The sequence below is a fragment of the Neodiprion fabricii genome, chromosome 7 (genome assembly GCF_021155785.1).
Source record: "Neodiprion fabricii isolate iyNeoFabr1 chromosome 7, iyNeoFabr1.1, whole genome shotgun sequence".
Lineage (NCBI taxonomy): Eukaryota > Metazoa > Arthropoda > Insecta > Hymenoptera > Diprionidae > Neodiprion > Neodiprion fabricii.
The window spans coordinates 8,268,491-8,293,723 of record NC_060245.1 but is presented as its reverse complement, the minus strand read 5'-3'; the positions used below and the strand labels follow the sequence as shown (position 1 = coordinate 8,293,723).

General features: G+C 39.8%; 1 protein-coding gene across 1 annotated transcript in view; it reads right to left on the bottom strand.

The window, feature by feature from the left end:
• LOC124185964 (peroxidase-like) overlaps positions 1 to 25,233 on the bottom strand; it is an 80,350-nt gene that overhangs the window by 19,055 nt on the left and 36,062 nt on the right. Inside the window, exons 3-4 of the mRNA XM_046577227.1 lie at positions 18,841 to 19,759; positions 849 to 1,935 (exon numbers count right to left, since the gene is read on the bottom strand). Coding sequence (XP_046433183.1) covers positions 849 to 1,935; positions 18,841 to 19,759 — 2,006 coding nt within the window. The remainder of the gene's footprint in view (positions 1 to 848; positions 1,936 to 18,840; positions 19,760 to 25,233) is intronic.

Sequence of the window (25,233 nt, the reverse complement as noted above, 5' to 3'; positions counted from 1 at the left end):
AAATATTCACCTGAGATACCAAAAATTTTGAATTACTTTACAGCGCCATCCTGCGATTTCTGGTCGCTATGGCACAGGCGAGCTTGACGCCGCTTTGATGCCCTGGAAGTCAGGTGGTTAATATGACTTCGAACGCTCACTCGTAGCAATTCACTACTTGACTTGACAGGTTACACGTGAAAGAAACTTACGCGACTCAATCCAGTACAGAGGAAATTGGCTATACGGAATTAACAATATGAATGACTCGATTTCAAACCATGACTCTACTCTAAAATACTCAATGAAACAAACTTGACTCAATGCGTTATCATGAAATTCAAACTACGGTCACCAAACACTGAGATTGGGAACCGAATTTCGAGCACTTTTCGATGCAGGTAACTCAAAATGGCCAATTGTTATTTGGCCCGTCGGTAATTGATTGCTCTCGGAATTTATTCGGTCGAATGAACTAGCGCTTACCGCTACTATACGTAATTCCCTATACTCGTTTACTCGAATTACAAAATCGAAAATTGCTCCTTCTTGATCACACGCCAAGACTAGAGTGATGAGCTCCACTATGCGTAGCCGGAATTCCAAAACAGGCGCTATTGTTTGCGAGATTAACCGATTCTCATGGGTTCTCGGATTACGAAATTTTTTCATTCCAGCGTATCGCTCAAGTCGATGTCCACTATCGCGGATCGCTAATTAGCTCATTAATTACCAGGTACTACTTGAATTTAAAACCAATGCTTGACGATAAGTAGTGAAACTAAATGGTAGTCATTCTGATAGCTAATTATTCTCTCATACTTCTGATTTTTATTATTATATCTTTAAATTAATAATTTTATGATTACCTTTCGTAAAAGCTTGAGGCGCTTCGTCAGTTTCATACCAGTAGCGATCGCCTTGTCGCAATCGAGTAAACTGATCAGTAATGAGACATGTGAACGTTGGCCCTAAAAGTCCACCAGTCTTTGGTAGTTCGGCTAATGCTCCACTGTACAAATCGATGTCATCCACAGACACGTATAACTTGGATATTTCTGCTAATGCATCGGCATCAAGGTCATCCTTCAAGTCCGAAAATTTGGCTGGACGACTGAGTCCACAGCGTTCCCTCCAAGCCGGATAGCCATCTAACCCGTGGTCTCTACCTCGTTGTATGTTTAGAGACACCAAATCCAAACCACACGGAATCGAATTATTGGCTACAGGATCTTCGAACATATATCTGGTCAGCTGTGAAGTAACATGTGTCGAAGTTTTTTGTATGAAATTAGCAGTGGCTGAACTAACTGAATCTTCAACACCACTTGATTTGTACAAACTGTAAGGGTTAAAGAGCATTTTGTGAAGCTCTGTATATGAAGAAGTTCCCTTTGCCGCGTCAGTTATTTTCATAAGCCCCGGGAGCAGCGTATGAGCAAATCTGAATGCTGCCGCTGCAAATTCATTTGCTATTGCAGGATCAACTTTGGAATCATAACCCTTCCAATAACCATTATTGCGAAGTTTCAATCCCTTCTCATCAATTGCAGTTTTACCTAGTACGATGGGTAGAAATTCATTGTATGCAATGTGTTGTAGCTGAGCCCCAACAATGCGCCTTGCTTCTTGATAGAGTCTTTCATCGTTCCATTGAGGATTTATTCTGGCTAAAGTATCTGCAATTCTATTATGTTGACGAGCCCATAGCAGATGCATTGTAGTTAGGTGAAGATTCTCGTTCGCTCTGGCATCGCCTGATGCGAAGCAGTATCGCCCACGCAGATTTTCGAGAATCCTGTTACATCCATCGTTCGGGTTTTCACTTGGAGGTAGGAGCGTTCTGTTATCCGGCGTTACCTGCATTTTTAAGCGACCGCCCACTCCTTCCCGAAGATATTCAGCGCTGGGTTCAGTTGCACCATATACCACAGAAGCATCAATGAATGCGCTCACCTGCAAAAAATCAAATTTATGAAGTCGGGAGTAGAGTACAAGACTAGTTGAGCACTTTCTTACATACTATAAATTAAAAAACTCAGTCTTATACTAATTTTATGTCGTGAATCCAGAAACTATATGTCGGAGCGCAACTGAGCTATTTTTATTTTTTAGCTTCAGCTAACCAATCTCCAGCAAACAAACTCAAGGTTGAACTATCAAGACCCGTGAGTGCTTGAGGCAATGTTGAAGTATAAGATTAGCTAAGACACTCACTTTGTTACTCGATTTTATACGGGGACTTAATTCGAAAACTAAGTAGATCAAGATGGTACATGATTCAGAGTTTTCATCCAATAGTATTTATAGAGAAAAATATCTGATAAACTGACAACGAAAGGTATTGAGATGTCCCCCCCCCCCCCCCCCCCCCACCCGATTTCGTTCATTTTACGATATTATTCTTCATCGAAACCTAAGCAACATTTTTCCGTTGGTGGCGGAAGAACGGTTTGAATGGATGAAATCAACCCCCAAAGTTGAGCAGCCCCAGTGGTAGTTTCACAGTTTTGCATGCTTCCAGATGAGATATCTGAATAAAACAAATTGGAGGATAATTCTCATGGCGACTAATGAAAAATGCTTCGGGTTCCGAATATGACAAGGTTAAATGGTAATAACTTACAGAGGTTAAAATTTATACATTATTCATAATTAACAAACTTTACCTCGTATTTGGATGCACTTAATTGTATTTGGAAGAGCATAAAAAAGTGCAAGACATGTGTTTTTGCGTTTTTCGAAATAATGTCACATAGGGGGTGAACTACCCCTGTACACGTGTAACCAGGTTCCCGTTAAATTGGTATATTTTGTTTGGGTTCGTCTTATTTAATGTTACCAAGCTCTTTCTGAGCAACAATTGAGGAGCTTATTCGCTTAGATAACATTTGGTTGAATGAAGGGGGTATATACAAACATTTCATGAAATTTGAAGGCATTATTTGAATAGCGATTTTAGGAATAGCAAAGGATATATTAGCGAAGCTTTTATTTGTGAAATTTTCTTAGGTATTTAGGTGTGTTGTAAAAAAAAATCTCAAAAATGTTCCAAATTAGCGGACTTATTCACCCGTAAGTGTGCCGCAGCGTTCCCCGCACGCGCTGGTGGTGTACATCGCTACAATTGATCGAAGCTTCTGAGCCAAAAAAAGAAGGTTTTATTCATAGTAATAAATGTATCTTTCGTGTGAACCAACAATACAATTGAAAAAAAAATGAATAGTAGAAGTTGGAGACCATTAAACCATTGACCTCAATTGTTATCGAACATATGATTTAATGAACAAAAATTGGGTAGTACATTTTTTCTGATCGATAGTTCATATCAAAGGGAATGGTATGAAAAAGTGGCTCCATAAATTTGAAAGCGTTCCGAACCTCAGTTCGTGAGTTATAACGTACACAAGGTCAAAAATGTAATTTATGTACCACTGGCATGTTTTCCTTGCTTTTAGATGCCTCCGAACCGTGAGTAAAGTAGTACTTTCAAGTCCTAGGGAGTAAAAACGACGTTTACTCCCTCCTCGGATTCTCAGGGCTTAAAAGTGGAAGTTGGTTTTTTTTAGTCCTTGGGACGCGTGGTTGAGTTTGGGTTGAATGGTATACGACCCCATGGGATATGTCGGCTCGGAAGCTCGGAAAACATGGCAGGGGGTATATAAAGTATCGTGTGCACCTCGGGAGTAAGCCATTTTACTCCCTAGGTGCACAATCTACTATTGTAAGAAAACGGCTTCAAAGTTTGCAATTGAAATTGGCATGCCCTGTTTGTGATATATTTGACTTTATTTACTTCAGTACAAGTCTTCGCTATATGAAGCGCTTTCTTCGGCATTGGCAGTATCTTCAGCATCATTTTCCTAATTTCTTCTAGCAACTCTAGTCTCTTTTGTTGCATTTTCAAACCGGATGCGTGGGAAGACAATTGTGTGTCGTGCAGTACTTCGCAAGCTCCTGCCACATTTGGTCCGATAACGATATTAAGCTGTTGCAGGATTTGGAGAAAAGTGTTTGCCCCATCGTTGAATGTACTAGCGGAAATGTATGTGGCATTTTCAACAAACACGTTTCCGCTAAATGATATTTTTGGAGCGATTTTCCAAATTTTGAAGTACAAATTCTCATTATTATTTTGGGTAAAGCTTCCTAAACTTTTCTCTACTAATTCTTCGCTGCTGAAGGTTTCATATACCGGTCTTATCGCTTTTGCTACAGATGCATTGAGTGCAGTCTTTTGAGTATATAAATCCAAAAAACCTGCGACTTCTGCTTGTCGTAACGTACAGTAACTTTCTGCACCAGTGGAGCAATTATCATATTGAAGATCGTTGTCAGTTGAGCATTTTATGATATATTGTCCACATACTTTTTTTTACGCCGGCGATGGATTAGCAATTATTTCTTATAGCCAGTCCGTCGTACACTGTCGATTCGTTGATTAATTTTGCTGTCAATTTTCCTTTCCCTCTGAGACCTTTATTTTGTTTTTTAGAGTTCCGGAGCCTAGTAGCTACGCGTTTTTGAACATGTCCAATACTTTCTTTGTTTTTCATAATTATGTCTCCACACGGAGTGCTTCTGTTACAGATTTGAATATTTTTGTATTGCCATCTTCAACGTAATATAAATACTTTATGCCGTGTAAATTGTTCATATTTTACAAACATTCCAACAATTCCATTAATTTCCATTTTCCCTGAACTTCCTTTATAATTTTCTCTGCATTTAGACGCATGACTTCATACCACTCATTGTATTCTTCGGATTCCTCTTTGGTTTCTGAAACCTGCCACATCTTACAAAATTACGACTTTACGATAACATCCACAACTTTACCAGATCAAAATCCTATGAGAGTTGCTACACCTTCGAGCGACGAAAACCCTCTTTTTCTACAAATACCGTCTCCAGAGACAATTATGCGAGCAGGTTCATCGACGTTATCGTTTATTCCCGTGAGTCGCTTTTCTTCTTTAGCTGGTGCTTGCATAGATGAATGTGCAACCACTTCTGCTGCATTTCGTACGTTTCGCGTAATCTTGTCGTTGATTGATTGACAAAAGCATTCCGGAAGATCTATACCCGCAAAAATTTTCATTGCTGTCAATCAAATTCCTAATAATCGTATGCTTAGAGCGAATCTCATATTTATTTCGTACCTGTGGTTTTAGTAGTAAAGGGACTCGAACTTGTGGACTTTTGCTCACATTTGTCACACTTTAGAACTAAAGCCTAATTCTCTCACATGTGATTCCAAGAATCGAATATCACTATCGCATGTTTAGCACTTGACTTACGAACTAATCGCAGCAAAAATCGAAATGAAATTCAGAATCACATAGCCGTGACTGCGATCAATGTTTACGTCAACCGATTTCGTCGACTTTATTTTCTTCGGAGATGCACTGCTGTTCACCTTCGCACTCTATAGTTTCGTGTGCTGCTTTTCATGAAACACATGTTTTCTACGTATGCACGGCGGTCCTGCGCTCAATCTTCCACCCTTTCTGTCAAAAACGCTCGCCACTCTCGCTCATTTTCTTGTGTTCCAAGGTTTCTCAACTAGAAAAATTGTCTTAGCTTCGCGAAGGCTCAACGTAGACCGAGCATAATCTAATCATCGTATAACCGGTTGACCTGTACCCTTGAATGTAGGGGAAAATTTGAAAAACACTAGCGGTTGTCCCGGCTTCGCGGTACGGGCGTCGTATGACCTGACCCGAGCGGCCAGGTGCACTGATTCACTAATATTCGTGTAACTTCCACAATTCTTCGAATTTTTTATCGGTCATAGGCTTTAAATATTCTTAGAAGATGAGGCTATTGGAATATGCAAAATCAGTGTTCTGAAAATTTATTATTGTACGGATCCCCTTAATGACAAGAATCAGCCTCCCCAATTTCTAACCGCTTTTAGCAGAGTTGATTTCGGGATCACGGAATCTTCACCTGAATAGATTCTGACATTAAATTGTTGGAATTCAACATGGCTAATGCTGTAGATATGGAGGACTTCATTTTTAATTTTTTCTAAAAGATTGCGACAGATCGTCAAGTTAACCCTTTTGTTGCACGGTTGTACATACGTTGTACCCCCTAGTACATATCCATTTTTTGTGAATATAGACAACTTTTTAATATATTTTTTTTGCGGTTTTTTACTATTTCTGATAGTATACTTATAAGTTTTCAATACCCAAGACTAACTATTGAGATATGATGTGAATTGCATTTGTGCCTCTTCCTCGAGGTGACTGGTAGTACTCCTACTCCATGCCAGATTTCGCCACATCTTGAAGCTAAAAATCTCAGCCAGAACCTTTCATTCCGCCGTTCTTTAATCTGCATTCCTTTTCTTTGTGTCAGAGAAAAGCCACACGCTGTTTTATTCTGCACAACAAAATGAATCCAAGAGGAGATAATCATTCATTAAATGAAGACGAAAGGACGGGAAACAAGTTGGAAAGGAGATTGAGAAAATTGGAACGAAAACTGAAATAAAGAAATCGAAGAAAAAGCATCGTAAGCATCGGTGACGTAAATGAAAGTTGGGTTAGGATTCCTCGATATACGTCAGGAACTGAAGTCACTCAATTAAATCTCGCCCGTAGTTATTATTCTACAAGATTTCACTTGTTCGGATGATACTTAAAATTTTTAACATTCAGGAGTTATTACCCTGGCAAGGATAGAGAGTTATTACTCACTATCCACTCACAAAAAAAAGGTACAAACATACGACCCTTGAACATATCAACGGCAGTATGGAAGAACGTGACAACGCAAATTGTGTCAGAAGAATGTGACATCTCAAATTATGAAAGAAGAACGTGACATCTCGACCGAGGTCAAATTTTTCGTTAATGTGGCACTGTAATTTTGGGTGCATGAATTATACGAAGCATTTTTTACCAATAGATTCAATAATTATTCGAATCATTTTCACAGTTTATAAGAAGTTGATTGATAAACGTTTCAACACTATCGTTTAAGAGTCGTAGATGTCAGATATACAAAATACAAATTATCGACTAGTGATATACTTTATTGCAACCATTACTCTAAACGTTGATCATCAGAGTTGATAAAACGATAATCATGGTCGAAAGTAAACCGTAGAAGTCTGTAAGTCGATACAACTGCAACATACACGGTTATTCAACGCTTTTTCGTCAACGAGATATACGAATGTTGCAGTTTATATTCATACGTCATCAAGTTATCCATTTTTAAACGTATAATGCATCTATGGAGTTCTAAAAATATAGCTTCAACGTTCATCGCTGCTGGATAATACCTACCAGCTTATGCAACGTAGATTTCTAAACGTTTATAATTTCTACTCATACTCGAATTAAACCATCCTTACGTATATTTGACGTATCATGTACTATCATGTGTCCATTGGGATCTAGCCACACTATCTCTCGCACTAAACGGTGGCTCTAGTGAATTATAGCCGCGTAATAACGGCAACTTCTTGCAGCTCATTTAACTATTTGCAAAATTTTATCCGATAATGGCAGATCATGTATCACGTATTGGAACCGAAGAGACGCGGTGTCATTACTTGAGCAACAGAGTTCAAAATGAAATTATTTCGTTAATGTCGAAAAAAATACGTGATTCTTTACTGGATATGATAAAAAAGATATGCACGCGCGATAAGTCGTATTCGTAGTCGTAAGTAAAGTGCATGAGATAAGATTCTTCGACTTCAGGATCGAATTCCTCTCCCATATATCTATTGTTGGCCTTTACGTATCTGTTCGAACACTGTGACACACCACCTCGAATACCTTCTTCGATAAACATAACCATATCTATGTCGTTGAGAAGCTCGAGCTCGATGTCGGTACACTTTCACATCGCATCAAACGACAGACCGGGCGCGGTGTAGTAATGTAATGGGTCCAGTTTGTACGTCATCCAACAATTCTGTCAAAAATTTTGAAAAACGTCAGCCAGTGAAAGCACGCCCGTCTGTAAATTCAAGTACGAATACTCTCTCAAAGTTTGAACGTTGAAAGTTTGCCAAACTTTACATGCATGTGCATAGACGTCGTCTGATATATCCCGATCATTTGATTTTTAGTAAAATTGTTGTTTGCATGGTAGCCGTCTGTCCTCCAAAGCTGAAACCCTGTACGTAAAAGGAGAAGAAAAACGAGATTGGTTGCTCAAAATCGTCCCGAAAGTTCAAATCATCGATATGCTCGACTTTGACTGTCCGTCGCTTCAAACCTTGCAAAAAACTTCAGCTGTGTCTCTAAGATGCGACGTTCATACAATACCCAACGCAATCTGTGCAGCACAAAACGTTTTGATAGTTCAAAATTGGCTACAAAATCATCATACTGTTCAGATGGCGAGGGTGTACGATTTATGTTACTGCGCAGAAGCGTCTACAAGAACGGTCCCGCATTCCTGGCGAATATATCACCCTGGTCATGATACTGTTGAATAGAATTATTGTACTATTTTTGTGAAGTAATTGTCAACCGTACCCTAAAAATTTTACTGAATAAAACTGTTTTTTAAAGAATATTCATGAAATAATTTTACACCTTCACCTCCACCTTAGCTCTTAAGAGAGAATTTTTTTCAATACAAAGCTTATGTAAGATTCAACCTTGCTCTCCATCCTTGACCGAGCTGTACTCAAACCGAGTTATGTTTTGCATTCCTAGAGCGATAGTAACCCAACACCGCAGATCCTTGGGTCTGAATGTATACCACCGCAGCTATCGGTCGACCTTGCACTCTGGTCTTGACTGAACCCGTCCAAAATTCGTCGTAGCGTTCACATTACAGTTACAAGACGCAAACGCAGCTCGAAATCCTCCATTGTTGCTTAGCGGTGTTCGAAGTAGCATTTTCTTAGATTTTAAGACTTAATTCTTGATACAATTACAAGGTACAAAACGTACGTAGGATTAAAGGTATACAAGATGGTCAGGCGATAAATGAAAAAATATTCATAATTTCAATCTTTTTTTTTTTGTTTATTGAACGTAAGACTTCCACAGGACACTGGATATTTGAATGTGATACTCAGATGATACGTGTACGAATTCAAGTTGACCGTACGGTCCGCCAAGATAGCGTAGATGCAACCGTATCTCCTTTACTGGCTATCGTCACCTTCTGGAACAAATCTTCATCTTCTTGGAGGGCCTCGGTAAGACGGTTCGGTAGAAGAATCGTGAAAAAGTCCTCCAAGTCCAGAACGATTTTATCACCAAATGTCGTTTTAACCCGACGAACGCCACTGACTCGGTATTCGAAGTATACTTCGAGGTCCGAAAGCTTTTTCAAGGGCAGAAGTGTCTCCAGGCGAGCGACTTCGTTCAATTTTGAAAAGTCCATGATAGTTACTGTCGAGTTGTATGAGCTTAAAATCTCTTGTGAGTTGATTGAGGTCAGATCTGATTTTCAGCAAATGTTTTACTTCTCCAATATTCTTGATGAGCAGTTCTAGTCGTTTCTCCAATTCACGTTGTTGTTCCAAAGCACTTCTCATTTGCAAGAAGAACAGCTTCAGACTGGCGATGAAGTTTTCACTTTTGACTTATATAACGTTCCCCCACCACATAATTTGAAATTTGGTGGGGGGTAAGGAATGTCACGTGGTTGATATCAAATACGTGTGTTTGTGTATGCGCGCGCACCTTTTAGCATTCTTAGTGCAATAGTAACCCAACACCGCTGATCCACGGCTCTGAATATACCGCGACTATCGGTCGACCTTGCACTTTGGTGTTGACTGAACCCGTTCAGTCAAAATTCGTTGTAGAGTTCACATGACAGTTACAAGCCAAAAAAATGTCACGTGGTTGATATCAAACCGACATCCGAGTAAGTGAATAACAATTCTCAGAACCATTAATTTTGGAATGTCGCGTGGTTGATAACGTGGGAAAGGAATGTGAGGTGGTTGATGTTACACATCAGCGATATCCGAGTGGATAAAAAACAATTCTCGGAACTATTAATTTTGGAATGTCACGAGGTTGATAACGTCGGAAAAGAATGTGGAGGTGGTTGATGTTACACATCAGCAGTCCCACCGTGGAAAAGGAATTTGAATTGGTTGATGTTACACATCAGCAGTCCTATCGTGGGAAACGAATGCGGGACGGGTAACCGACATCCAAGTCGGTAAAAAAGTTCACGTCCTCCGCTGCGCCCTCTACCATTGGCAGGCGAGCACCACATAGAGACTCTGACCTTCGGTCGGTAAAACAGCATGATTTTGACCCTCGACCGATAAGAATTGTCGGTAAGGCAGTGCAATTTTTCACCGTCGACCGATACAACTGTCGGTAAGGTTACACATTTTTGACCTCAAGTCGGTATGGTAGAGCACGTTTTATCTGACGAGAGTGGGGGTAACCTTCAAGGGTTTGCGTCTGGTGTGCGCGGAGCAGCTCGGTCGGTAAAGAAGGTGTTTGCACTCAGAACCCCTATTGCTATACTACTTTTATAGACGAATATCTTTGCTGCAAATAATTTTTTGAGCTTGGTCTACCGCTCGAAACGTAGCTAGATTTCTGAACTCAAATTTGGTTTCCTAAACACGTGTCAGTCGACATCGGTCAAAAATTTATGTTCACACATTTTTCTTTCTCATTCATCCAGATGCGTAGTTCAAGATAAGAGGAGTGGTAATGATTTTCTGCAACATTTTTCAACAACCATATTGATAAATTTTCGATGTTTAGAAATACGAATATACACAAAAAAAATTCATCAATTTCCTCCCAAAAATCGTCGATATTTCGCATCCACGATCTGAATTTTAAAGCCTTGTGGGGTCGTGGAAAATAAACTACTATTTCTTTAACCGTAATTATAATTGAAAAATTGGGATTTTTTCATTTTGATTATGGTTAAAAAAACCAAAGAAGTAAACTGCAGAGGGAAAGCACGGTTCCAAATATTCAAATTTTAGATACAAGGTGTAGGTAACTTTTCTTCGAAAATTCATTTCGTTTAGATGGAAATTTCGACTCTTTGATTTGAAGCATTGAAGCTTTGCTGAAAAAGTTGAAAATATGACAGATGCTCTCCTCATCTAACCACAAGATCAATAAATTAATAATAAATCGTCAGGAAATCCTCAATATATGAAGCAAACTCGAGTATATTTTAGCATATAGTATATTTTCTGTGAGCAATAAGGCCATACTTCCTCATTCTGGCTTGTTTATCGATGCAACCTATAAAGTATGCCAAAAATATCTCGATTCCAAAACTGACATTGTCTATGCAGCCAGGTCTGGGCCAAATTTCTCACGAATTCTGGACTCTATCTTATCAGTGTGAAGTTTTTGAATCTGGTTCAACCTAATTTTCTTAGCTAGCACCCGAAATGCATATAAAAAATTCAATCATCGCTTCATTAGGATTGTCTTCAGAGTTCTACACAGGCATAAATGAAGCTCGCATTGACCAACTGGGTTGCAGCATTAAGCGTCCAATACATTTGTTATAGTGAAAAAGGTTATACCATAAAACTGCTGCGCTTAGCTCATGATTGGACGCTCATCAGAAAAGGTTATTTGTGGTTTCAGCAGCTAGAGAAATAATATTTTACTACATTACCTTGTCTGCATCACCCATATACCGGAACAATCTCTTGAAACTATACATACAATACGAATTCGCGAGTTTTATCGGCTACTCGGGCAGGCTGGCCACTCCGAGTTCCAGCCGTTAAACTCTGTTTCTGGCGGCGATGTAGTTCATACGAATTATTGAGGTTAGAATCTCAAACAGTCGAGGCAGTGACTCGGAAAGTTGATGCTAATGCTCTTTGAAAATTGGCTTTATTCGACTAAAATGAGAAATCTGTTTGAATGTTGGGTGCTTGGAAGAAATGCAGCAGGTAGGTGGGAACACTTTATTTGATCACTTTTATTATTTCATACATTAGAAATAACAATGAAATTATTCTCTATCAACAGGTGATACGGCCGAAATAATTACATCTCTAATATCTACTCTTATCTGCCTATTCAATTTATCACACGTACAAAGATCATCGCCACTTCCAAGCAACTAAGCAACTTTCTCACTCTCTTGTCATTTCAGGCGGTAATATTGACTTTTATCACTTTCAAAAATCAGACATCAAACCGAGCGTCCAAGAAATTTAAATATCTCACTATCTGTAATGTTTTAGAGTAATGTCAGAACATTATTACGATAAGTAATTATCGTATTCAAGATTGTGTACCTTGTTCCATCAAAATAAATGAATATCTGATTTTCAACGAAGTTCATGAAGATTTTTTTCCAAATAATGTAATCCGATACAATATCTTGTTCATAGTTCTCCGAACATCACCTTGTAACAAGGATATTTGGAAAGAGTCCCTTTGTTGCAGGAACCATTATGAACTTCTTGGTTTTCAATTCGTGCTACTGAATAACTTCTGCGTTTCAGGTTTCATTTCCAATCTGAAAATCAGATTTTTTTTGCTCTAGGCAATGCTAAAATGAAATGCAGAAATGATTGCGGTAAATGGAGATTCACAAGCTTTCGGTCCTCGCGTAGGACCCTATAGAGTGTAAAATTACATTTGGTTTTGACTTATCGTGCAACTAGCTAGCCAGATGACACCGTCAACTAATATTAAATTTAAAGACATTTTCAACCGAAGTTATTTAACAATTCTAGATTTAGATTGATTCTGTTTGCCTAGCAAAATTCAACCCCACAATCTAATTGAGAACTTGAAAAACTATTTATCTGAATTTAATGCCAAAGAAAGTAAAAGTAAGCTTCAAAACAAGATACCTAATTAAATGGTATAAAGTTTGAAAAACAATGCTGATCAATAATAATGCTTGAATTACAATGGTGTACAGCATGATTCCTCGGTAGAATGAATTGGCAGCAACGGTTGAGTAACAAACTTATCGCTATTTGCTCAATCAAAGTAAACTGATGGGATATTCAGCCATTATCATCTGTAGTATATCCCGCTCTTTAATTTCGCCTCAACCGATGTTGAGAAGGTGGCGATGGCCTGATGAAATTTACTCTGGCACCTGATGTCTGACGGAACAACCAGGTTCGATGGTTATAATGATTGCACCACTCGAGAAACCAGGATCCTTGCCACCGAAACGTTTTGACCAGCAGGTAAGGCATAATTTTCCTCGTGTTAATCAAGGTTTAAACTTCGAGCCTGCTGAAAAAAAAACAAGTTCTATCATTGAATCCATGTTAAAATATTGTAATAGTCAAAGATCACGTAATTAGAAACTTACCTACATGCTTCCATGCCTGACAAATTTAGTCCCGCTTTGACAATGAATTATTTCGTACCTGAAAATATTAGAAGCTATTATTATCAGTCAGGATCTTTTGGTATTTTTGGATACTACTAATTTCCAATAAAATGCACAAAACATAAATCGTTAATGAGACGCATTTTTAATTTAATGCAAATAAAGATTCTGTTCACAATAAACGTTGTTTTTACTGACCTACCTCTGTTTGTCCAGACTCCCACTTGTAAATGACATTTTGTGTTAAATATTGATGTAGGAAGTAAATAAGGACTCATAGTTTAATAAAACAATAGATATATATATTCAGAGGAGTACAAGTAGATTGTGCTCGATGGTCAAGCTCGGACTGGCGTATCGAAAGGATCTCGCGGTCACCGAAGATAAGCGCGACAATTGAGGGACACCTAGTGTCACCTGTCGATCGATACGATTAGATCGAAGGTTGCTCTGCCGCTCAGGCAGATACATGACATCCCTCCCGTCGTAGTTGGGTTGTCGATATCCGTTGTTAGCCATCATTGGCTTCTTAGTCATCTTCTTCGCCCTTCTTCTAAGCCCGGATCGTCGCTCCTGCGGAACATCGCGCTCAGGGCAATTTTCAAGTTGTTGTCTCGATATGTAGTTAAGGAAGACCGTCAACGATGCTTGCGTCTAATAGACTTTCGCGGTACCAGTTTTTACTGCCTTCCACACATTTTCTTTTAGGACGTTTGCGCCTAGCAGACGCTTCATACTGTGTTTGTTCATCAGCGGTTTGCTCCAGTCCATCAACGGGGTTATCATCCCCTTCCTCCTCGGTAGGTTGATAAGTCGCCAAATCAAGCAACCTATTCCGACTGCAGCCTGGTGTGTCGTTTGCTTCGACCTCTTTCTGGAGAGGCTGCAGGAGTGCTACCAGCTGATCGATGTCTCTTTTGTGGATAATGCCCACATTTTCTTCTTTTACTTCATAATTTTTTTTTCCGAGTTTCTTTATAATAGTAGCTATTACCCATTTTGGACCTGCCGCACGGTAATTTCTCATGCGGACTCTCATTCCAACTTCCAGACTACGAATGTTCCTAGATTTTCTAGGTAATTCATTTTCTTCTTCTTGATTTCCAGGTTTTTTTTGTTAAGGAGTGTTTGCAGATTTCGGCCAAACATTAGTTCAGCGGGTGTTTTGCCCGTCGTCGTTACCGGCGTGGAGTCTTGTTTCAACAAAAATCTCGATAGCCTGGTCTCCCAGTCACCATCTTTCAGCTTTCTAAGTGATTTTTTTGCCGATTGAACTGTCCTTTCTGCTTGGCCGTTCGCTTGTGGATTATACAGAGCTATGAATAAGCTTTTTATTCCGTTTCTCTTATAAAACTCTTGGATTTCTAACGACGAGAATGCCGTATCGTTATCTGATACGATAGTGTCCGGAACCCCAAATGTCGCGAAGACTTGTCGTAGTTCCTTGATGACTAGTCGTGAGTGTCTCGAGGGAACTCTTCTCACCTTTACCCATTTTGTGTAGGCGTCGACCATCACCAAAAACAACTGACCTTCGAATGATCCCGCGAAGTCCAAGTGTATGCGGTTCCATGGAATCTGACGAGCCGTCCAATTTTCTGTCGGAGTTTTCTTCAGCGCGTGTTGTATCTCCATACATTCTTTACAGTTTTTTACCAGCGACTCGATTTCTTGATCGATTCTTGGCCACCAGGCGAATGTTCTTGCGGCGACTTTTGTCCCCACAATCCCCGGATGGTTGTCGTGTAATAAGTTTAGGACGCTGCGCTGCAACTTCTTCGGTATGATTACACGATTTCCCCATACCAAACAGCCTTTTTCGAGCGATATTTCTTGTCTTTTACTCCAAAAACAAACGTATTGTTTTTGAGGTTTACGTGGCCATCCTTTTATGACCCAATTTTTTATTTTCTTCAAGACGGTATCCTGACTCGTCTCTACCGCGATTTCTTCGGGATTTACAGGATTGCGATTCGAGTTTTCTATCATGAGAGCGTTCGCAAACTCGATGTCTTCCTCTTCTTCGGCCATTTCCGGTAACGGTAATCGCAAAAGCATGTCCGCATTTCCGTTCTTTTTACCGGGTCGATGAATTAGCTCGTAATTATACGCACTAAGCGTTCTTGAGTATCTGAAGATTTTCGGAGATACAATTTCTGGCGTTGGTTTTGTCGGGTTAAATATTTCCAACAGCGGCTTATGATCAGTTGTGAGGGTGAACTTCCGCCCTGCGAGGTATTGGTGAAATCGCGTAACCGCAAAAACTAGTGCCAATGCCTCCCGATCAATTTGAGAGTATCTACGCTGAGTTTTTGTGAGCGTTTTTGAGGCGAAAGTAACCGAGTGTTCCTGTCCCTCGTCATCCGTGTGCGCAAGAACTGCCACCAAGCCAAATGGTGACGCGTCGACTGAAACCACGATTGGTTTTTCATCGTCAAAGTGCCACAATATAGGTGCATTGATGAGTAGGTCTTTAAGCTTATCAAAAGCTTCTTGGTGACTCTTCGTCCAGTGCCATTTGGTATCCACGTCAAGTAATCTGTGTAGAGGCTCCACTATTGTTGCTCTGCCTTCCAAAAATCTCTCGTAGAAGAGTAGTCCCCCCAAAAATGCCTGAAGATCCTTGACGCAATTTGGTGCTGGCATCTTCTTAATCGCTTCGACTTTGGTAGCCAGTGGCTTTATTCCTTCATCCGAAATACGATATCCCAGAAATACCATTGTTGGTACTCCGAAAACGCATTTATCCGTATTTAATCGCAGATTTGCATCCGATAGTCTTTTAAGTACTCCGCGGAGCCGATCATCGTGTTCGGCGCGCGTTTGGCCTTGAATCTTTATATTATCAAGATAAACCAGAACACCCGGTATACCCTGCAATCGAGAATCCATAAATTTTTGGAAGATTCGTGGCGCTATGTTCAAGCCATCCAAAAGAACATTTACCTCGAAGAGGCCCATTGGAGTGCTTATAGTTAGGATTTGTGCAGTTTCCTTATCGACTCGCAGCTGTTTATACGCGTTAACGAGATCGACTTGTGAGAAAATTTTTCCTCCATTTAAAGTAGCTAGTGCTTCAGCGACTGTCGGTAAGGGATACTCAGAATCCTTAATGAACGGGTCAACCGTAATTTTATAATCACCTACCACTCGGATTTTCCCATTCGGTTTTTTGACGAAAAGAGCCGGCGTCGCCCAGTCGGATTGTTCGACTGGATTTAACATTTTATTATTTACCATGTCCGAAAGCGCCTCGTGAACGTGATCTGAAAATCCATGAGGGACTCTGCGTGCTTTAAAAAACTTCGAACGAGCATTTACTTTGAGCTGAATGTTTATGAGGTTGCCACGCTGCCCTGGGAAGCTATCTTCCGTTAGACTCGGAAAATCCCGTAGTATTTCTTTATAGTTTGTTTCGTTTTGAGAAAGCGAGTTAATTCCCGTGACACGAACACCAAAATTATTAAACCAATTTGCTCCGAAAAGGTTTGGTCCGCCGTTTTCTTCAGTTACTACGATAGGTAGCTCGATGCGAATTCCTTTATATTCCACGTAAACAATCGTAGTACCCTTCACGGCTATCGGACGTTTCCCCCAAGCTCGCAAATTGCTCTTTTTTTTAAGCCATTTTGGCTCTGAATCCGGCCAGATTTGTCGAAAAGTTGTTTCGTTGATCAACGATTCTTCCGCGCCGTTATCAATATCCATAGAAATTTTTTTTGAATTTATTGTAACCTCCACCGCGTATTTTTTCCCAATAGAAACCGAGTGTGTTTTCGAGGTAATATCATAAATGTAAACATCGTCTGAGTCCGAGTCGAGGTTTATTTTATTTGTTTGCTTGTCCTGTTTTTTTGAAGACGCGCTTTGCTTCGTTTTTTTAATTTTACACGCGGCTTCAATATGACCCGTTTTATTACAGTGGTTGCACGTAGCTTCCTTGAAAAAACAATTGTCTGCCGCGTGATTGGATTTTCCACAGCGATAACATGCCTTTTTCTCGCGTTGTGAATTCCCTTTCGCTTGAGATTTCGATTTCGAAGTCTTATTATTATTATTATTCGATGTTTGTATCTTATTCGTATTCCCCTGTTTGAGAAGTTTTTGTTGCTCCTCGGTGCTCTCAACGCTACACGCTATTTCGAGAACTTTTTCGAGAGATAATCCGTCTTTGTTTGTATTAGTGACCGACTCTTCGTGACGTCGACACAAATACCGCTGTAACTCTTCGTCGCGAATTCCCGCTACAAACCGATCCCGGAGCATTATATCGAGAGGCAACTCGCCGCTCCTCCCCCGAATTCACAGTCCTGGGCGAGTTTTCGCAATTCGCGAACAAAGTCTTTTAAATCTTCACCCGAATGCTGATCGCGTTTTTGAAATTTTACGCGAGCAAGCAATTCATTAATTGTTTTCCCGAAATGACCGTTACATTTTTTTACTATGTCGACATAGGTTACATCCTTTGGAGAAGCAGATGAGGCGAGAGATTTTATAATAGCGTAGGTTTTCGCTCCGACGGCGGTTAGCAACGTGCAACGCTTTTCGGCATCCGTAGTTATTTTATTGGCCTCGACGAAGAATTCGAACCGTTCGATATAGTCCTCCCATTTCTCCGAAGCCGCGTTGAACTCCGATAATTTGCTGATTAACGACATTTTCGCTTGTTGATTAGGTAATAGATCACCGCTTACCTGAGCTTCTTCTTTAATAACCACCTGAACTGTTTTATTAATGTCCTTTACCCTCTCGTTTTCATCACTACTCTCGATGCTATCCACATGTTTTTTTGAAATCGACGAAGAGTCGCAAGGTTTGCCCGACATCAATTATTCGTCCATTTCTTTTCATTTGTCGACACGTGGTTGAAACACTTTTTCGTTTAATCCACCGTAACGCAGAATTTCACAATTCTCACACACGGAGGTTCGTATGAATCCTCGTTGCCACTGTTAAATATTGATGTAGAAAGTAAATAAAGACTCATAGTTTAATAAAACAATAGATATATATATTCAGAGGAGTACAAGTAGATTGTGCTCGATGGTCGAGCTCGAACTGGCGTATCGAAAGGATCTCGCGGTCACCGAAGATAAGCGCGACAATTGAGGGACACCTAGTGTCACCTGTCGATCGATACGATTAGATCGAAGGTTGCTCTGCCGCTCAGGCAGATATATTTCGCATTGAATTTCAGATTTCTTCTTTCAATAAATAACACCCAATTTCTGTATCATTCGATATTTGCTTTTTCGTTAAATTCTTTATTGCGTCGGTTGAATATCTTCCGATATCGACCACGGTATTGCTGAACGATATTATTCTTCTGAGACAATTCACACTACGTAAAAATAAACAGCAACATAACCTCAATCCACGGCTTTACGCGCGAGAGATTTACAGCTGTTGTTTCATTTCGTGTACGTTGGCACCCTGCTTAGCAGACGAAAACATCGCCGAGGGGCGATTTCACCGACTAATGAGATTGAATTATTTGGCGCATGCGTATTGTATGTATAGTTTCAAGAGATTGTCCCGGTATGTACTAAGACTCACCTGATTAAGCTGTTGGCGTGGGCCGATTCTGCATTGAGGAGCTGGAGCTGATCTGACAAACTCCATGCAGGTACTTTTAGTGGCGTCATAGACCGGATCACCTGGTCCCACGCGGACAGGAAAGCACTCTGGATGGCCAGTTGCAGGAGGACAGCACGCTATGGAACTGCCGTTAGTTCCTTGACTTATGGCAGTTGCCGTAATATCATGATCAAAGAACTGCCCAAACACAGCTAACATAACAGTGAATGATGGATTCGAACTTGGAGATGGTGAATGAACACGGAGACTGACTTCACGAGCGGATGGTAAACTCTTGCCCGATTTTCCTTTCCTGGGCGAACTAAGTCCATCACCGTAGTCCGGTGGTAAAGACCTTTTGAACGGTGAGAAAGCAGAACCCCACTGTCGTTTATGGTTGCAGGTCCCATCATAGGTCCGATACTTGCTTTTTAGACAGGTAATATTTCCAAATTCTTTGCACCCACCATCCAATACCCAACCACTATCAAAATATGCTCCGATCGATGACTGTTTTCCAAGTAAAAGTCGGCCTCTCTCAATAACTCGTGTTGCCGCTATTTCCGCAAGACCAGCGAGAGCTAGTTGGCCAGCAAATACACTGGTACTGACAGCAAATTGGTGTCTGAAATTTGGCGATGGATTTATCAAAGGTGTTGCTCCAGCATTGGCTGTCACGCGCTCTTTGATCGCCTCGTGACCCGCTGAAATTCCACTCTGCCACTCGCTGTCAGTCAATGCCGTTACATTTGTATCCACAAACTCTGCTCTCATGAGATTCCACGTAGAATGTAATAAATTACCTGAATCCAGGGTTAGGGATGTTACGTTCCTATTCTCGGTAGTGTGATTCACTGAATAGCTAATCGTTACTACCAGTGCCATCATGCACAAAGCCCTGGAATTAAAAGAAAAATAATGGAGACCAGTACAGCTTGGAATTGCTAGTTTAGGGTCAAATCTATCTCTAAAAAAATCATCGTTCAGGAATTCGATGAAATGACCGACATTATTCGAAAATAATTTTTTTTAAATCGATTGTTTTTTTACTTCAAGCGCTACGTTAAGATCATATCTATCTCTATAAAAACACTTGTTCCTAACATTCGAAAACTGTGCCTATGTGAACCCAGCCTCAGCAATCTGGTGCAAGTAGCGCTGTTGCTTTGCTTTCATCGCGCTCACACCTCTTACGTACTGATATTTTGCGCGCTTTAGAGACCTGTCAAAGATACGAAAAATCGAAGCCGTTCTGAATCACAAAACCCAAACAAAATTTTTCAACGCTCAAAAACCTGCGATTCATCGTGCCAAATATCCAGCGTGTCACTGTCATTTGCTTGTGTGAACATTGAGTGATGGTATTTTATGATATTCGCAGAATCCAACAAAATAACCTGAAAGTATCTAAATCGTATTAGTGATACACGAAATAAGCTTCTACCGACGCGTGTTTGCGGCGAAAGTTTTTTTGTTTTTTTTTTGCAGATTTTATGTATAAAAAAAAACTGCTGGACAAAAAAACCGGAATATGAAAAAACTGGTGGAAGTAAAATCGGAAGAATGAAACAGAAAGAGCGGAGTTCCGGCGTAAGCATAAAAGGCCCAGTTGGCCGTTCAAAGCAAAAAAATATCTTCCACCACACTTAACCGAATAATAAGGACGCTCCTAATATTTCAACAGCCTTTGGTAAAAAGAATAAATGAGAATTACAAAGATGATAATTCTACAGGCGTAGCGAGTCGATAGTTATGACCGAACTGAGACTAGAAGGCCTGGGAAGCACGAACAGCATCGCATGCGAGAACTGTGTCCAAATGAAAACTTTTAAGAACAGCCCAACGATTGAAAAATACACGAAATATGTTTGAAATAAATACACGTGGCGTATTAGCAATGCGTTGTATCGGTCAAGACTTGAAGAGCTTGGCAACATTTTGTGACATAATGGACCGTTCGCTACCTGTCAAACACACAACGTACAATGCGATTGTCAAGCGTATAGTGGAAGCTACATTCAAAGTGGCCGATGCAGTTTTCCATAAAGTTATGGAAGAGAGAGTTGCGGCTTCAACGGCATCAGAAACGCGAAACGTTACTTAAAGTGTCATGGTACATAGCAGAAACGATGCGATGGTACAAATCACGAATGGTGTTTGTACGGTAATTGAGAGTGCTATGGGTGAGGTATTTTATTTTAATTCTCTGTGTCTCTTGTTCTATCTCTTGTTCGAAAAGAATTTGGGTAACCCAATTGTCCGTAGGATCCTTCTACCTCAGCTTTTCAATTATTACTGTTCGTCTTACAATGCTTGTTTTTGAATCTTAGTTGAGTTTCTGTAATTATTTCAGGTATTCGACCTCGAAGTCTTGTCTTCCTACTGCAACGCATGTGTCCAATAGAAGGGGAAACAAACTGTGGCAGCATGGGAGTTGTGGCATAAAAAAAACATGAGCCGAATAACTCGCTCTTCCGGAACCATAGGATTCAATGATGTCATTAGGATATTCCAGCACTCTAAAGACAAGTACAATGCATAGTACGTTGGCTACATTGCTGACGAAGAGCTCAAGAGCCATGCTGCAGTATTAAAACGAAGCCTTACGGACCTGAAGTGGAAGTCAACAAGATCAAGTGCTGTGGACATGTTCAAAAAAGATTTGAAACTCAGATACGCAAGTTGAAAACACGGTTTAAAGGACAGGAACTCTCCGACGGAATACCATTAGGTGGCAAACGAAGATTGACGGACCCAATGAACCTAGTTGAAATTTAGATCGTTCGTCAAACGGTTTTTTGAAAATGGGATTACTGAATTTCTCAGACTTAACTACAGATTTGAAGGACGTAAAAATGTGTCAAACATCACAATTCACCCCCAAAAAGAGCCCTAAGAACAGAAAACCACCCCAACCGGACAAATCGTATCTTCAATCGTGCTAGTGAACCAAGTGAATGTGCCATCTAATATTGATAGCGGGTATGTGTGGCAACACTACAAACTATTTCCGAATGAACGATAATTTTCAAAAAATGGGATGGGTACATCTGGTATGAAAAACTTCCGTTCGAGAGCGAAAAAACCGTTTTTAACATCGACGCGAGTAAATGTGGCACCTAATATTGATAGGGGGTGTGTGTGGCAACACTACAAACTATACCCGGTAGTACGATAATTTTCAAAAAATGGGACGGGTACATCCGGTATGAAAAATCTTCGTTCGAGAGCGAAAAAACCGTTTTTGACATCGCAACGAGTAATCAAGCTATTCAATATCGACATAAAGATTGTATAAGGATGAGACGAATTTCTAAGAGATCTAAGAAATTAGAGTCATGTATGGTTATTCTGAAATCAATACGTTCATTATAATTTTTTTCAGTGTATTTTTCTTCTGCCAAGTAATAATTATAATTGTATGTTATTGTATTTTTGTAATACTTTGATGCCGTATATGGCTGATGTCGTTGTATTGAATACTGCCCGCCACGTCCGCGCCAATTTCTTCCACGTCTCCCTTGATCACCGTTCTCCCGGAATCACCTCTTCCTCCTCCTAACCTCGTCCCCTCCATCCGCCTAGTCCTCTGCCCCTCCATTCTCCTTGTCCTTTTTCTCTCCACGCCCCTTGTCCTCTTCCCCTCCATTCTCCTTGTCCTCGGCCCGTGCCCTCTCTTTGTCCTTGAGAGTCATGCTGGCGCTCGCCTTCCTCCGAACCGCTAATATCACTTTCTTCTCATGAAAAACAATATTGAATGACAAAATAGCTTTTCCAAAGTGATTGATGGTTGATTCACTGATTAAATATTGTTACAAGTTTCAATTACACGCCAAACAGCCGCAATATACATGCTGGGAAATAAGTTTGGAAACACCCGAGTAATTAGTGAGGAGTGGTTAAACGAAAAATATCTCACGTCAGGTTTTTTATAATTCTCAATAAATAATTCTATGTTGACCCTGGATGTCACCTGAAGGCACGATCTCAAGGTCATTGCAGGGGTCTTCTATTAAAGTAGATGCCCATTATTTTCGCTCCGAAATTAAATAGAGCGAACAATTTCACTTCTAGCGACTCCTGAGGATCGAAATAGCTCTAGAAAACAATAATAGGTTAATTTAAAAAATATCTATTTTCGTAGAAATTACATGAGCCAAAAGTTTTCAGGCTCCGTCAGGCGGATCTGATCATGATCTGAAACTTGACCTTCATGTAAAAGTTCACGGTGATTCGAAGGTCAACCTAAAGATCTCTGATATAGTGCTATACGTGGCGCAGACAGTCTCCCGACTGGTTCGGATGGCTCTTCACTGAATAGAACCGGACAAACAATAAAAATGAGTTGTCAAAAATTGGGATTTATATTTTTTTTAAATAAGTCGTGCTTGAAATGATTTTTAGTTTGTGACTCCAGGTCAAATTCAAGGTCACTTCTTCGCATCTCTTATTGAAAATGACGTCAGACCTCATTTTGGTAATTATCTGTTGACCACCCCTAACGATTATTTAAGTGTTTACATATTTTTTCTCTACCCTGTATAATAGTGCGTCAGTCAAAAAATATAAATGTATACAACCGTAAAGCTTATCTTCCGGTAACGCTATGAAAGAAGCAATGACCAGTAAACGTATCAACTCGCATCCTAATTAAAGTGAACAATTGCAAACGGATTCAACTATTTATTTACGACAAACTTACGTACATACACTGCAAACATGCCAATAAATGATATTAACTTACGGGAGTTCTTCCCGATTTGATGGGCGACTAGGGCGGCGACTCTCGCGCCACGTCCTCGTAGGGGCGTCGACATAGCAGCGCTCTGTGATTCTGTGGAGGCAGAGCAAATGGATTAAATGATCACTTGTTCGACTAATGCATCATGCATAATCTTATTATAAAATAAAACGTCATTTGCTCACATAATCATGTGACATTTTACGTTATGATGCATTACCTGATTTTCAAATCATGCAATAAGTTCCATGCCCACATGAAATCCTATCCTACATAGAACAGCCTTTTTCTCTGAATGCGAAGATTTAGCTTTCATACTTAATGCACTGCCAGACCAGACATATAATAATTAATCGTCTATATCACAATTTTCGACAAATTGGCTTTCTTGTCCGTGCTTTTGCGTATGTGGATACTTTGAAGGTTTGAAAGAGTCCAATCATGTCAAGTAATAATACAGCTCAAAAAAACAATTGAAAAAAAAATTCTTTATTTCCATATTTTTCGTGATTTTGATATTTGACGACGTAGAATTCACTAATGACATCATAATTATATCAAATTGGCTTTTTTTTTATGTTAATTTGGTATTGAAAGAGAGGGGTTGGTTTCGGAAGATTTTCCAATCAAAGATGGAAGTCAGATCTTAACGCTTTCACCGGGTTTTGCGAGTGATGAAGGATTGATTGATTGATTGATTGGTGTACTTTATATTATGCCTCGGTAAACCGTTAGGCAAGTAGATTACGGTACAGTTGATATTAACAATTCTGATAAATACGGTAACATAATAATATAATGAATTCTGACAATATACTTCAAATAAAAGAAAATAAAATGAAATAAATTAGAATAAAATAAGATAAGATAAAATAAAATAAAACAACCAATGATAGAATATGGTAAACATAACTAACCTGATATTAATTAGGAAATAATTGCGATAGTCAATAAGACACAAAAGGTCGGCGACTAGTCAGAACTGAGCCGGCTTGGACAAAAAGTAAATGCAGTTAAAATAAAATTGAAGTAGACATATCCATATCCATATCACGAACAAAGAGGTAGGCAAAAAGGCGACTCTTCAAGATCGCGACGGTCGAGGACGAGGTAACTTCATTGGGAAGGGAGTGCCATAAATAAATTGCGGAAAGATGTAATAATGATTGATTTCAAACGATACACGTTTTCAAACTTGTGTGGCAAATATAGACAGAACTTGACTTAAGCCTTTTGCCAAAATGTACCAGAATGGTGAGGTATAGACCTCCGTTAAGCTGGCACCACCACAACGAAAACTAATGAAGGGGAAACAATTTCGAAAAAACGATCACGTAGGAATTTTAGGCTCATTTTAGGCTCTTCATACGCACTACTTCCAAATTTGGTGCTTTCGAAAAGACGAAAAAAAAATAGTATAGGTGCTACGGTAACGTTAAGTTAACACCAACACACCGAAAACTAGGGAAGGGGAAAGAATTTCCAAAGAGCGATCACGCAACGATGTCAGGCTCATTTTAGGCTCAACATGTAGAGTGGTCCCAAATTTCTGGCTTTTGAAAAAACCAAATCATACTAGAAATAAAAAAAATCTAGCTCACATCCTTTCGGGTAGCACGATTTTGAATTCC